Source organism: Sparus aurata, chromosome 8, assembly GCF_900880675.1.
Source record: "Sparus aurata chromosome 8, fSpaAur1.1, whole genome shotgun sequence".
NCBI classification, from domain to species: Eukaryota; Metazoa; Chordata; class Actinopteri; order Spariformes; family Sparidae; genus Sparus; species Sparus aurata.
Window position 1 is genome coordinate 17,151,640 of NC_044194.1, and position 13,547 is coordinate 17,165,186.

At 40.8% G+C, this 13,547-nt stretch overlaps 1 protein-coding gene across 2 annotated transcripts in view; it reads right to left on the reverse strand.

Annotated features, from left to right (window-relative positions):
* Positions 1-3,649: 3,649 nt before the first annotated feature.
* plxnb2b (plexin b2b) overlaps positions 3,650-13,547 on the reverse strand; it is a 138,543-nt gene continuing 128,645 nt past the window's right edge. For both annotated transcript variants that reach the window (XM_030426330.1, XM_030426331.1), the window contains exons 31-37: positions 13,177-13,328; positions 12,784-12,944; positions 9,108-9,255; positions 8,849-8,913; positions 8,663-8,738; positions 7,253-7,327; positions 3,650-6,673 (exon numbers count right to left, since the gene is read on the reverse strand). In XM_030426330.1, the coding sequence (XP_030282190.1) occupies positions 6,569-6,673; positions 7,253-7,327; positions 8,663-8,738; positions 8,849-8,913; positions 9,108-9,255; positions 12,784-12,944; positions 13,177-13,328 (782 nt within the window). In that variant the 3' untranslated portion in view covers positions 3,650-6,568. The remainder of the gene's footprint in view (positions 6,674-7,252; positions 7,328-8,662; positions 8,739-8,848; positions 8,914-9,107; positions 9,256-12,783; positions 12,945-13,176; positions 13,329-13,547) is intronic.

Here is a 13,547-nt window from a genome sequence, read left to right on the forward strand (position 1 = left end):
TTTTTGATGTGATTGGACAAGAGAACACTCAATCTTTGGTGATTGGCTAAGAAGGTTGCAGGGTCCGTGCTGATTGGTTAGTCGTGCTGGTCAATCACATTATGGTAAAACTGTCATTTGCCACCGCGCTTTGCTGCATTCAAGTGATACGGGAAAAAGTAAATACCAGCTTCCTACTGTCTGTGCCAGTTTAACATGTGGCCTATTTAAGGAAATGATTGATAAATACAGTTAGAGACAATAATTTAAACGTTTCGTGAACCCAAGTCTTAACATATGATGGGAGGCAATGCAGTGTAGCCACTTATGGGACATTTATGGTGGATGCTGCAGTGTTTAACTCATTTTGGTCATATTAAATTAAATGTATAACTCTGAATGATTATGCTGTGTGTTAGCGTCAGTAGGAAAAACAAACAAGGAAGAAAACCCTATTTTAATAATCTCGGACAGGCATTTGGCCTGGATGAATTCCTATTAGTTGCTCTCTTCAACTTGCTCTATTATTGACCTGAATGCAGCAAGTATTGATCACTTGTCTCTCACTGTCCTTTTATTTAATAGGCCTACCTGTCATTAGTCAGCAGCATCAACAGGTAGAATGGCACCCCATGCAGTCTCCATGTGGGCTTTGCGTAACTGTGCAGTAGTTTAGCTCCATACACAATTATATGAAATATTATTGTAAGTGTTATTGAGGCTTTAATGTTCCTCCTGTCCATACTGGATGTCCCTCTGTAGAAGACTCCAATGCAAGTGATTGGGGACCAAATCTTGTGGCTGTTGTCCTGTGCCAAAATGCGTCTTAAGGTTCAACCAAAACTAAAATGAGGAATTTAAGTCTCAGTCCAATCAAGTGAAAATGTTTCAAAAGAGAACCTTGTCCCTTCCATCTCTTACACTGAAATTGCATAGAGAAGGGATTTTTTTCTGGGCCAGTATGTAGAATATGATTTCTCACAGAAAATAACACACATTTGCATGTTGTTTTAAGGCAGACTTGATGCAGAACAAATCCATCTGTTCTTTAATAGCCTACATAAATTATCATTATTATATTTATAGAACAGGGCGTTCTCCGGATGGGTGAAATGTTAAATACTCTCCTTAAAAAATGAAATGAGTAATAAAAACATCCAACATTTTCTCTTGAATTTCAAGTTCTTGTATTTGCTTTCTTGAACTAGAAACTGATGTTTATTGAGTATGTGCAGTAAATTGTGTGCGCTTTGTCTATAATAACAGCATACGTGTTTATTTTTGTGCATAGGTCTCCTAAACAATACAGCTTGATCTCAGAGTTTCTATATATTTAAATGAACAACTAACAAAAGGAAACATACGGCATATTAATAAAGAAGCCACACTGTTAAACTGCAAGTTGCTTATAGCTGCAGCAAGTGCACAGATATAATGTCTACACTCAGTGGCGTGCGCAGACTTTTTGAAGGGCAGGGGCGAAAAGAAGGGCACTTTAGCGTGCGTTTTGGCTCCCAAGAGGGCACTTTAGCGCGCGTTTTGGCTCTCAAGAGGGCACTTTAGCACGCAATTTGGCTTCCAAGAGGGCACTTTAGCGTGTGTTTTGGCTCCCAAGAGGGCAGTTTATCATGTTTTAACCAGCAAAGGGGGCAGTTTAGTGTGTTTTGCCAACCAAGAGGGCACTTTGGCATGCTTTTTTTGGCTCTCAGGAGGGCACTTTAGCACGCGTTTTGGCTCCCAAGAGGGCACTTTAGCGCGCGTTTTGGCTCTCAAGAGGGCACTTTAGCACGCAATTTGGCTTCCAAGAGGGCACTTTAGCGTGTGTTTTGGCTCCCAAGAGGGCAGTTTATCATGTTTTAACCAGCAAAGGGGGCAGTTTAGTGTGTTTTGCCAACCAAGAGGGCACTTTGGCATGCTTTTTTTGGCTCTCAGGAGGGCACTTTAGCGTGCGTTTTGGCTCTCAGGAGGGCACTTTAGTGCGCGTTTTTCAACAATTGGGTCACGAGGGGGGGCGACTGCCCCCCCTGCCCCCCCCTTGTGCACATCACTGTGCAGACACTACACTACAACCACTACACAAAGACAGGATTTTCTATCATTAATATTTGGAGTTCTGTGTCTGTGGCTTGTAATTTAAAATCTCCCAGTTTTCTTGAAACAAGTCGGCCGGCTCTCTCTCCTCCCAGCCCATTTTAATCCGCTATTAAAGAGAGAGACTGCTGCTGATTTAAGTGTCTGCCAATATAGTCTGGGTCGCTCCGGTACGCACAATTTTAAATTCAAACCACTCTAAAATCATGTGGTTCTAAATCTGTTAAAATGCCAGCAGCCCTGACAGGGTATTTTAATTTGCTCTCTGGTGATCACTAAGCTTAGAAAGCCCTAGAATCAGTTGTTGTTAAGCTTTAAATTATTCATCAGTACAACGGTTTAAAATGACACGACGCCATCATTGTTTTTATTTTCCACCAACTTCTCCTCCTCCTCTTCCCCCTAAGGATGGAAGAAATCAAAGCCAAATCTCATTAGAAGGTTTGAAACATGTGGAAGTGAAAATCAAACCTGCTGGTAAACACCACCGTCTCCTGCTGAACGAGAGGTTGGCTGCTGTGTGAGGAGCATCCCAGGCAGGAGAACGGAAGCCAGCAACATGCAGATTTTAACCCAATTTCTTGTGAGAAACCCTGCAAAGGAGCTCACTTAAAATTATTATTTCCCGCTGTGCAGTACCATTTATTTCTACACATTGAAGGGCATGGTTATGTAGAAATCTTATCATAAGTGCTTTGCAAGAAAATAATCTTGACTCTCACAGCTATGTAAGCTGCACGTCTTAATAGAAATAAGAAGTACAGTATTGACTTTGATTATGGAGCAGTGATCAAGGATAGTGTACAAGATGCAGTGCTTGCGATAATCAAATGTAATCACTCCTGCCTTGGCAGCCGCCCTTGAAGTCGCTCTATCTGTTGCTGCATCAATGATCTGCTCTGTTAGAGGACAGCCTGCACAGGCCTCTGGTCTGTCTTTGATATCCGTGCCCCTGCGTCTGGGTTTGTTAGGCAGCGAGATGAGGCAATTTTGCCTTTCATCTTTCTTTTTTCCAATTTCATTCTTAGCTGTCAGTGCTTAATTAATGTTTTCGCAGCAATTTTTCAACCTTCACCGCCGATGACAGATAAGCCGTGCGGCTATTTACATTATCAACTTGTTTCATGATGCCAGACCTTGGCTTCCAGTCTGTACTCTGTGTACACTGTGTGACAGGAAACTGATGTGGCATTTGGGGGGGGGTGAAGCATCAGCGATCATATATGCTACATGTGAGGGCTGATGCTATCAAGGAAGTCGTTTGGGGTCATTACATGCACAAATATCTGAAGAAAGCTGTCACGTTCAAACATTTCGCCCTCGAAATGTGATTGGTTGGTTTGAAAATCCACCTAGTGCTCCTGACTGTGTGTAAGCTCTTCTGTCAATCTAAGGATAATGTAATGAGCTGTGTTAAGTCTTCCAGCGATGATTCAGTTTACCTCGACAAGAAATCCGCTACCTGTGGCAAGTGTTGCTCTATCGCCCAAGGTGATTATAACTCATGCAATATGCATGGCAGCGGAGTGTTCTATTGAAGCAAATCAATATTGTAGAATTGAAAGAAACACAGCAGATATGAAGGGCGTATACGTCTCTGAGTTTATTCACGGAGGAGTGTATGATGAAACCTGTGGGTAACCGCTCCGTCCACACACAACTTTGTGAAATTAAGTTCATCCAGTACAACCAGATCAGGTACAAGATCGAGAATCTTCTGAGCTGCCTTGGATGGGGAGGAAAAAACGTTGGCTTCCGTTAATGGTCCTGCACTGAAAATGGAGTGTCCCAGTTTCTTTTATCATTACAGCACATTCACAAGTTTCAAAATGGAAAAAGTCTCGACAACTGCACAAACTGTTTTTTTTCTCTTTTGTTTTTTTTTTGTCCCAGGACTCAATGCATAGGATTATACAGTTAGAATACAGTATTTCAACATGTTTTACAAAGATTTATATGGTATAGGAAACAAGAAATAAAAATAATAACTGCACAGCAGTAAGAAAGGTCATTTGTCGAGTATAGATAGTCATTTATCGTACACACTGTGGAATAGCTTAGAAACACAGGGCAAGAAAAAAAAAAACACTGTTGGAACAATTTTGCGCTAATTTCAATCTACATACAGATACCCTTTTGATTTCAGACTAATTTAGAAATGCCAGACATTTTCAAGGGAAACCCATATCACATTGGCCACTGTTTTACATTTATTCGTTTTGGCCTTTTGCCTTTGCCACCAAAATCCTACTAAGCACACACCACAGACACCCAAAGGAAATGCACACATCAAAACTGCAACCATAAAAGAAATCATACTGAAATGTCTTCAGCCTATTGGCACGCAAATGGCTGCAGCAGGGCAATCTAGCATTTGAGACAGCACACGTAATATCACAAGTCCAAATACATTGCTGTGTCTATAGCACTATCGTCATTATGATCACCTAGGTTACCAATAGAATAATTTAGAAACAATATATATGTATCATCCTATTTAATAAGGCACATTTTTGGTTAAAGAAAGGCTCTGAAAGAAGCTTCTTGCATCAACTCTGTCAGTGAGAGAGGAGTCAGCAGTAAACAACAGCGGAGACAAGGATGGAGTCTGCAGTCGGCATGCAATTAAGATCAAAAGCCTCCCCTGCTGATTCCATTATACAGAGTGCCACTCTGCACTGCGCTGAGTGGGCAGTGCCAAGTGCTGTTGGTCGGGATGCCAGGGTGCCATGCTGAGACGGCAGGCAGGCAGGCAGGCTCGAGGTCTGTGCAAACCTCTCCCTAGCCAAGGCAGGAATCGTTAACATTCTGGGGTCTCTGGAGCTCGTCACGCTCCGTCAACTACACACATCCATGATCAGATACAGGGAGCACAATTAAATCATCTGTCAACAGCAAAAACCTATAATTCAGGGGTGAAACGTGGTGGCGTTTAATGGCCCAAGAAATATCAAACCCTTTCCTACCCTGTCAACATCTCGGTTCTGACACTGACATATCAACATTTCAATTACGATAACAATTATGTACATGATTGATTCTGACCTCACCAACATCATACAAAGGCTAAAACCACTGTTATTCTTTCAAAACTTACAATTTAAGTACCAGCTGCATCTCTGGCAGGTAATTAACATCAGCAATAGGCTATTTCATAGCTTTTTTATATAGGCAGAATGCTCGATGAGTATTTGGAACATTACATGTGTAATACTAAAAAAAAAAAATGGCACTAAAAATCATGAATACTAACGATGCGTGAATCAATTTGGAAATCTCAAACATATTGCTGATTTGCTACTGTTTGCGAATACATTTAATAAGCTAATATGACTGTCTATTGTGGCTCATGGTATTCTGACATTATTGCAGGGCTAACATGAGAGTCATGGCTCTATGGCAGAATAAAGTTGCGTCTTGCTGACACACACACACAAAAAAAAGTTTTACCGTAAAGACAAATATCTTGGAACAGTCGTTAACTGAAACGTGTTTTAAAAACTTTTGAAATGTCCTTCTGTGCTTAGTTGAAGTGGAATGTATCATGGCACTGTACAATAAAGGGAGACAGACTGTGCTAATATCGACTTCCACCAGCACAAATGGCAATCCAGCTTGAAGTAAATCTGATTCAAAAAGCAAAAGAATGTAACTCAAATATATCTGAAACTACTGGTGACCCGTCATTCATTTGAGCCTGAACATTGCTAGATTAACCGGTGTCCTTGTGAGGACCCTTTGGTTTCTGTCAAAGAGCTCGGTGAGAGCGCAGGCTCCAGTGTGTCACTGGGTATGGGGGATTTAAATGACAGAAAGCAGGCGTCTCTTCGCCCTCACGCCTGACAGTAGGCATCCTGTGTGTGCACACACATTCACACACATTCACACACACTCAAGATCAGCAACGCACGCTCTTGTTCACATGTTGCACTTCGCACAGACATCTACGCACACACAGGCTAATAAAAACACTATCCGCACCATAAGGTGATCCATTTAAAAAGATAATTTTTTCCTTATAAAGCTTTCCGCATAAAGACTGCACGATAAAAAAAATATATAATACAATTCTTAAAACCTTTTTCTACACAGAAAGAAATTGAACATCTGATTATCTCATGTGCCAGTGCTCCACAGAGGGGCTTAATTCTCAGAGAGAGGTCGACCGCACTGCATTGTGGGCGCAATATTCAGTGAAGCATGAGTGAGCGCGCAGACCTTTAAGGTTTGGCAAGTGAGCTTTAAGGCGTACCTATGACAGTGTCACCCATCATTTTCTTCCCCTTGTTGCTCTCTATCTGCATTTTATTAGTCCCTGTTACACCACCATACAGAAAAACTGTCCCAGGGCCAAGTTTACAGCACATACCTCCACATGAATCCCTACTCTCCTTTCCTTATTTCCATGTCTTATTCTCTAAAAGAAGAAATAAGCCCCTGTAGTCACTGGCAGTATCCTACCATTCCCCTCCCTCCCTCCCTCCCTCCTCTCGGTGGGTTAGAGATCAGTCACTTTGTTTTCCAGAGCGGCTGCTATCTGCTGGAGCCGCAGGGTCAGCTGTTTACTCTGGGCAGCTGGGTCCTCTTCCAGGGATAAGATGATCTGAAAGAGGGATGCAAGGCGAGAAGGACATTAATGGCGGAGAAGGTACAAGAAGTCAAAAAATAATAGATGAAGAGAGAAAAGAGGAAAAATGTGGCAGAAGAGGGCAAAAGAGAAATGTCCGGAAAAAAAAAAGCGAGGAACCAAGGACGTTAGAGACGGATAGAGAACGAGCGCAGGACAAAGAGGGATGCAAATAAAAGGGGCGGGGAGTGGGAGGAGAGGGTGGTGTTACTTCGACATCAACAGTCACGTCATATGAGCTGTTATTGTTTGTGAGTCCCACTTAGGGGAGACTGACAGCCCCATTTGTTTATCCAACTTGTTCATTAGGTTTTGTTTATCCCCTTTCGTGACCTCATGTTGCAATGCACAATGGACGCTTAAAAAATCAATTCCCCGAGCAATTTTCCAATTCACATCCCACAGAAATGCTTTCAATTAAAATTTCATACAATCACTCTTCTGGCATATCGAGAGTCAAGAGAGAAAAAAGGAAAGGCAATAATATAGTGGGCAGTAGTGCATTCAGTGGAATAGCCTCCTTTGGGTGTGATAGGAAAGAGAAGGGCCTCTTACCCCATCATAGTATTTGCTGGCGTACTGGTAAAGCTGATGGAGAGCCACTTGTGTGTTCAGTTTGTCTGTGTGAGACTGGAGAATGTAAAGAACAATTTAAAGGTTAAAGTGAGAATTTACATTAAACAACATCGACGTGGAACATTTGAGATGACTTTTATCGGAAGTATTCGCAGAAAATGCAGCAAGTACAGCTTTACAGAGGTACTTGTACTTTCACTCCACATATTTAATACATCTCTTCACAAGTTACTTTACATCACTTTTTATCTTATCGGCAATTCAATTAATCCGAAAAATTCTGACTATTTGATTTGATAATTGATCAGGCAAATAATTGTTTGACCTATGATAAGTATCCATGTAAATATATGTATAATTTCATTTTCATGTGTACTTTTTAAACTAAGTACATTTCTTGCAAAAAAGACTTAGTAAGACTTTTACTCTCACTTTAACCAAAGTAATATTTTCTACATGATATCTGTACTTTCACTCAGGAAAGGCATGTACATCAATGGTTAGCGCTGACCTCCATGTTGCAGGGAGTACTGAAACAACAAGAACCAATTGCAGTAGTAAAGTTTTCATTCAATTTAAGCACACATTTTAAGAAAGTTTCTGGAAAATCAGCAATACAAAAGAGGCCATTTTATGCACTACTTTTAATCACTACTGTATATAAAAGTTGGTTCATCAAGATAAACAGCTGGTGGAGCTTTTTCTCCAGTTGGGAGCCGCTAAAACCACTTCAGAGGAAAAAGGTGAAACAGGATGACATAAATAGAGCTCTGGTCTACTCATGGCTCCACACAATCTGCTGTTATCTCTGCTGCTGTTTTTCGTGTCTTCAGAGCAGGAGAAGCTTCACAGAACATCAGAGTCAGATGCTTTGTGCATGTCATCGTTTTCTTGCTCAGTCTGTCTCCATTGCATTTTGTAGCATTGTGCTTTGATAAACACATCAATATTTCCACCTCAGCAACTAAAGCGAGTTCTTTTACACTCAAATTAAAAATGTGCATCTACACAGGTGAATGCAGACTCACTCAGCGAGCTGTTCAATGCAGATTTGCTAGCAACAGGCTTCACACCTCCACCTCTTGAGCAAGGTTAACAACTGCTGTTACTGGGCCCTGCTGTTATGTGGGAAGCTCGGCATAATGAAAAACGGGAAGTTTTTAGACAGACTTATTAATCAAAAGAAGTTTGTTTGTTTGCATTTTAAACAGAAACACTAATTGTATTTTTAACCAAGTAAAGTAAAAAGCTCGGGGAGCTGTGTGCTGTGGTGTTAAACCTCACTTGCTGTTAGACACTGATGTCAGAAAAATCCACAAGGGCTGACATCTTCAAGGATTTTAGATTTAAGAGCAAAGTGGTGGAGGAAATACCAGCTGTGCCTCTTACCCGTGACACTTCTGCCAGATGAGTGTTCATGTCCTGGTCACTGACGGGCACCATCTGCCTGATGCCCTTGTAGTAACTGCACACAAAAGACACACACAGAGGAGAGAAGAGGTTGTGATGTAATCTTGAAAATCTAAAGTATTTTCAACAGAAAAAAGAATATTGTGAAGCGCTGAGAGGACTTACTCGTCCACCATCTTCTTATAGGTGGAGATCTCCTTTGCATAGAGTAGTTTGTTACTTGGAGAGTCCTAGAGACAAAAAGTGGACACGACGGTGAAAACAATGGCACTCCAGAGTGATTTACATATGACATTTCTACTTCTCATTCCTTTTTATTTCTCATATGAACCACTTTGGTCTGATCTTCTTTGTCTTGTCTCGCATCTTCCCCCATTGCCCTTTCACCTCTTTCCTCCTCCTCCACCTTCCCGCTTCCACTCACCCGGCTGAGTTTGTGCTCGCTCTTGGTGCAGGCGTCCATGAAGGTCTGGGCGATGACAGAGAGCGATGCGTCCACCACTTCAGACACGTGGACGTCGAAGATGAAGTGGGGATTCTTGAGGATGTTTACCCAGAACCGCAGAGGAAGGCTGCGCGGGGAAAAGGGCAAAAAAGCAGTCTATCATCGAGGTTGTTATCATTATTATTGCAGCGGAATGGGAGAAAAATCTCATCAACCATGATGCATCGATGAATTTGTTCGAGTCAGGGAGGCATTTCATGTGTGAGAGCAATTGCCTGAGGCGCTATTGAGTTCTGTACATGATAATAACAGAGATGGAGAGAAGCCTTTCTTGTCTTTCTCATCACTTAATATCACTGTTTCATACAATACCAACCTCTCTGAGAATCATTCCTGAATTGCTGTTCAAGAGAAAATTAAATAAAAAAGACAAAAAAGTACCCGGAAGACTTTTCTTATTAATAAAAGATGCCAGGCACCCGTTGGCATGCCTCTCTAACCAACAGTGATAAGAAAGGCTAAAGTAACACCTAAACCTTGACCTTTTCAAGTTCCCGCGCAGCCTAACAATCGAAGGTGCCGACTACATAATGCAGAGCTCGAGTGCTCTCGATAATTTCCCTTCTGAACAGGACAACACACGCTCCATACATTCTTTTCAACCTTGTGTCAGCTTGTGAATTCAAAAGAAAAAAAAATGCAGTAGTTTCCAAAAAAAAAAAACCACGGGAAGAAACCATCCCTCCCTGATCGCTGTGAATGCCCCGCCATCTGAGACACGGAACGCACACTGTGTAAAATTCATACTGGTTTGGCAATATCTCCGGGGAAGGCTACAGGGAGAATACAATGGAAGCATAAAAATAGCAATGTTGCTATAATCACAGAATTAAATCAGCTTGGGACGTAATTACCATGTTTGTTTGTTGTTGTGCCTCATACACACATTCATATTTAATACATGGCCCTCAGTTGATTTGATAAACAGAACGGGTGGATGCAGAATGTGGTGTGGAGTGTAGTAAGTAATTAAATCGCTCATCTTCTGTCCTTGTGTGGGTGCTCTCTTGCCAGCCTTACGTCAATCACTGGCATCTACATGCAACACGTCGTCTTGTATGCTTGAGCCTTAGCCGACGTGACACTAATTTATGCACTTAAATGTCACATGGGAGCAGGGGGATTGCGAATGCAAACTAAGTGAGCTGGAATTGTGCATTTGTATTCAGCTCTTTCGTGAATAAGTACGTTTTATTTCTTGGAGAGTTAATGTATCTCAGGCGACGGGATTTGTGTTCAGGCTCAGGCGGTCTGTGTGTGTGTGTGCTCGGGGAGATTTGCAGTCACTGGGGGAAAGTATTACATTTACTCAAATACTGCGCTTAGGTACACATTTTAAGGACTTCACTGGAGTGTTTCCAAGTAATCCAAGTGCTACTTTATGCTCGAAATATTGTACTTCTTACTCCCCTACATATATTTGATAGGTTTAGCTATTAGTTTTCAGATTTAAAGGAGACCTATTATTAAAGTTAAAAAGGTCAAAGTCTGCACCAGCAGACGCTCCTCTCTCCCACAGGAAACACTGCTCCTGAAACACCTCCTCAGTAGTCTCACTCTTAAAACTTTGTGACATCACACTACGTCTAGATTTGCATAATTAATTACTTGCGGCTAGTTTGGCACTAAAGAATTAATTTAGCTCAGCGGCTTTGTTGTTGTTATTGGGGCCAGCTCAGGCATGTGTGAGCTGACCAATCAGAGCAGACCAGTGTTGGGGAGACTTAAACTACATGTAGTTGAACTACATAGCTTAACTACAATTTGCTGTAACTTGCTGGTAGTTAAACTACATTCATATTTTGTGCTGCGTCAAGTAATTCAACTACTTTTTTGGTCATTTTTCATAGTTTAACTACTCAATTTACAAACTACAATTTAGGCCAATAACATGAACTATTTTTTTTATTTAAAAAAAGACCTATATCATATAAATTCTATTTTATTTTTCTTTGAAAAAAGGCATGAAACATGTCATGCTAAGCCAACGCTGCCTCTGATTGGCTTGCCCTGGCAGTACTCAAATGCTTCACAGAGTGGGTGGGACGTTGTGCCAAGGAAGGCAGTGCAAAGATGTTTTTAGTGCCAAACGGAACCGGCTGTCTGTTTAAAACTTTGAGAGACTGCTCATGTGTCGTGTCAACACGCGATTCTGCCCTGGCATCTAGTTCTAGTGCCTAAGTGTTCGTGCCTGGGAAGTTCCTGTGATGTTGACCAAAAATATCATCTTTTGTTCTTTAAAAAATAAAACTTGAGTTGAGAGGCATATTTCTGCTGGCATGTGAATTTTTTGTAGGCTATTATATTTTGTTTCATATACACCATATGTTGATTTATTTAATGCTTAGTTAAATGATTATAATGAGTATAAGTAGTTACTAAAGCTACTTTTTTTAACAGTAGTTTTACTAACTACATTTCTCCAGGGGTAGAAATGTAGTTTGTTCAAACTACTGCCAGGCTGAACTACATGTAGTTTTACAAGCAACGCTTGCAAAGTAGCTTCCCCGACACTGGAGCAGACTGGGTATTCGGGAGGCAGGGCCATAAAGAGACAGGAGTTAAAACAGAGCATTTCAGACAGGGGGGGAATACAGTGCCTCAGGGAATCAAAGCATGTAAACCTATTCTTGTAGAAAACCCTAAATAAAACCTGAAAAGAAGAATAATATGTCTCCTTTAAAGATGTTACATGACGAACATTCGATAAGCTTGAGCAGATATCTGAGTCGTTAGAACTTCCACCAAAGAAATATTTCCCCACTTAACTTCTCAGAAGATTTCATTTTAATAACTGTGAGAGGGCCAAAGAGGTAAAATTATCCAATATTTCAAAAGAGAAATTGGAAAGAGCAGCTATTATTGAGATTCCAGACAACGGTTGGAAAAGTATTTGGGTAATACACCATAAATCCACCAATTCACAGACTTTAGGGGGAATTTTACTTGGGAACATCTGATCCGTTTCTTTATAATATATTCTTTTGACTATTTTGCGTAGATCACTCTCACATCTGTTGGAAATTACCTAAAATAATTTGGTTTCAGAGACTGGTAAATTGTTATGAGTTGTATGGTACTTTATTTCTCTGAAGAAATTATAATGGCAAGCAACAGATATTTGGTTAAAATACTGTTATTGCAAGTAAGAAGCTATTTCAAGAAATTGTTGCAAGGTAGTGCCCTCACAAAGGGCCGATTCCTAATGATCGTTAGATAAATCATCTTAATGAAACATCTGACAGATATCTTGAGACTGCATTAGGCAAAAATGGAAGATAAAATGGGAAAAATTAACATTCTAAAACACTCAAAATGAAGACATCAGAGCGGAGCTGCAAATAAATTACAAAAATAATGTGAAAACATTTCCCCCAAATGTTTTCTTATCATCACTGAAGGTTACAAAAATCTTTTACCAATAAAGACTAGAGTGAAAAATGTAATACTTGATAAAAAAAAGGATCAATGTCACAAAAATGAATGCAAATTCATGTGGCAGAACATTTAACTTGAGTAAAGGATTTTTCTTCCACCATTATTGACAGTAAATACGAATGAGACTTCAGTGTATGCAGGCATGCAGTACACTTACCTATTAGTCTTCCAGATATGGATGGTCTCTTCATCCACATTGTTGTGTTTCAGTGCTTGCTCATCCAGGAAGTCAAAGAAATATTTGACAGCCGGTGGCACCACTGCCCCAGAGCACAGCACGCTGCGGAAGAAGTCATCCACAAACTGCTGCAGCGTTCCCTGAAAGGGGCCACAAATAATGTGAGACAGCGCAGAGACGGAGAGCAGAGACAGAAATATCAAACCCCTCAGACACAGCTATTTGCGCGTTTTTGCCAGTGAAGATATTCAGACTTTCAGAGTATTTCAAGCATTTTCTGCCAAAACCTAGAAGCCATCAATCAAAGTTGGATTTCAACTCATACCTGTGTCTGGAAAAGCAAAAAATTTGAAGATAATTCTGCCTCTGTACCTTGACAGAAAGGAGCCGTGTTAAATAGATCTCTGTAATGGCTTTGGTCATCGACTTGTCCTTTATGCTCCCTCGTTTGGATTTGATCTCATCCAGTTCGTCTGCCGGCCTCACCAAGTGAAACACCTTGTCATCCTCCAAAAGAGCGTTCCCTGTCGGGGGAGAAAAACAACACTTTTAAACTTTCCTCCAATAATTCACCTCCTCATTTATTCATGCACACTCTCACCGAACATATTCAGATGATGAAAAGGGGAGGGTGTCAACCTCAATTTGAATGCAGAGAGAATATCCAAGTAAAAATGCTAAACAATCATCTATTCTGAAATGCACATAAAAAAGCCAGAAGATAAAAGCACATGTTTTTTCCG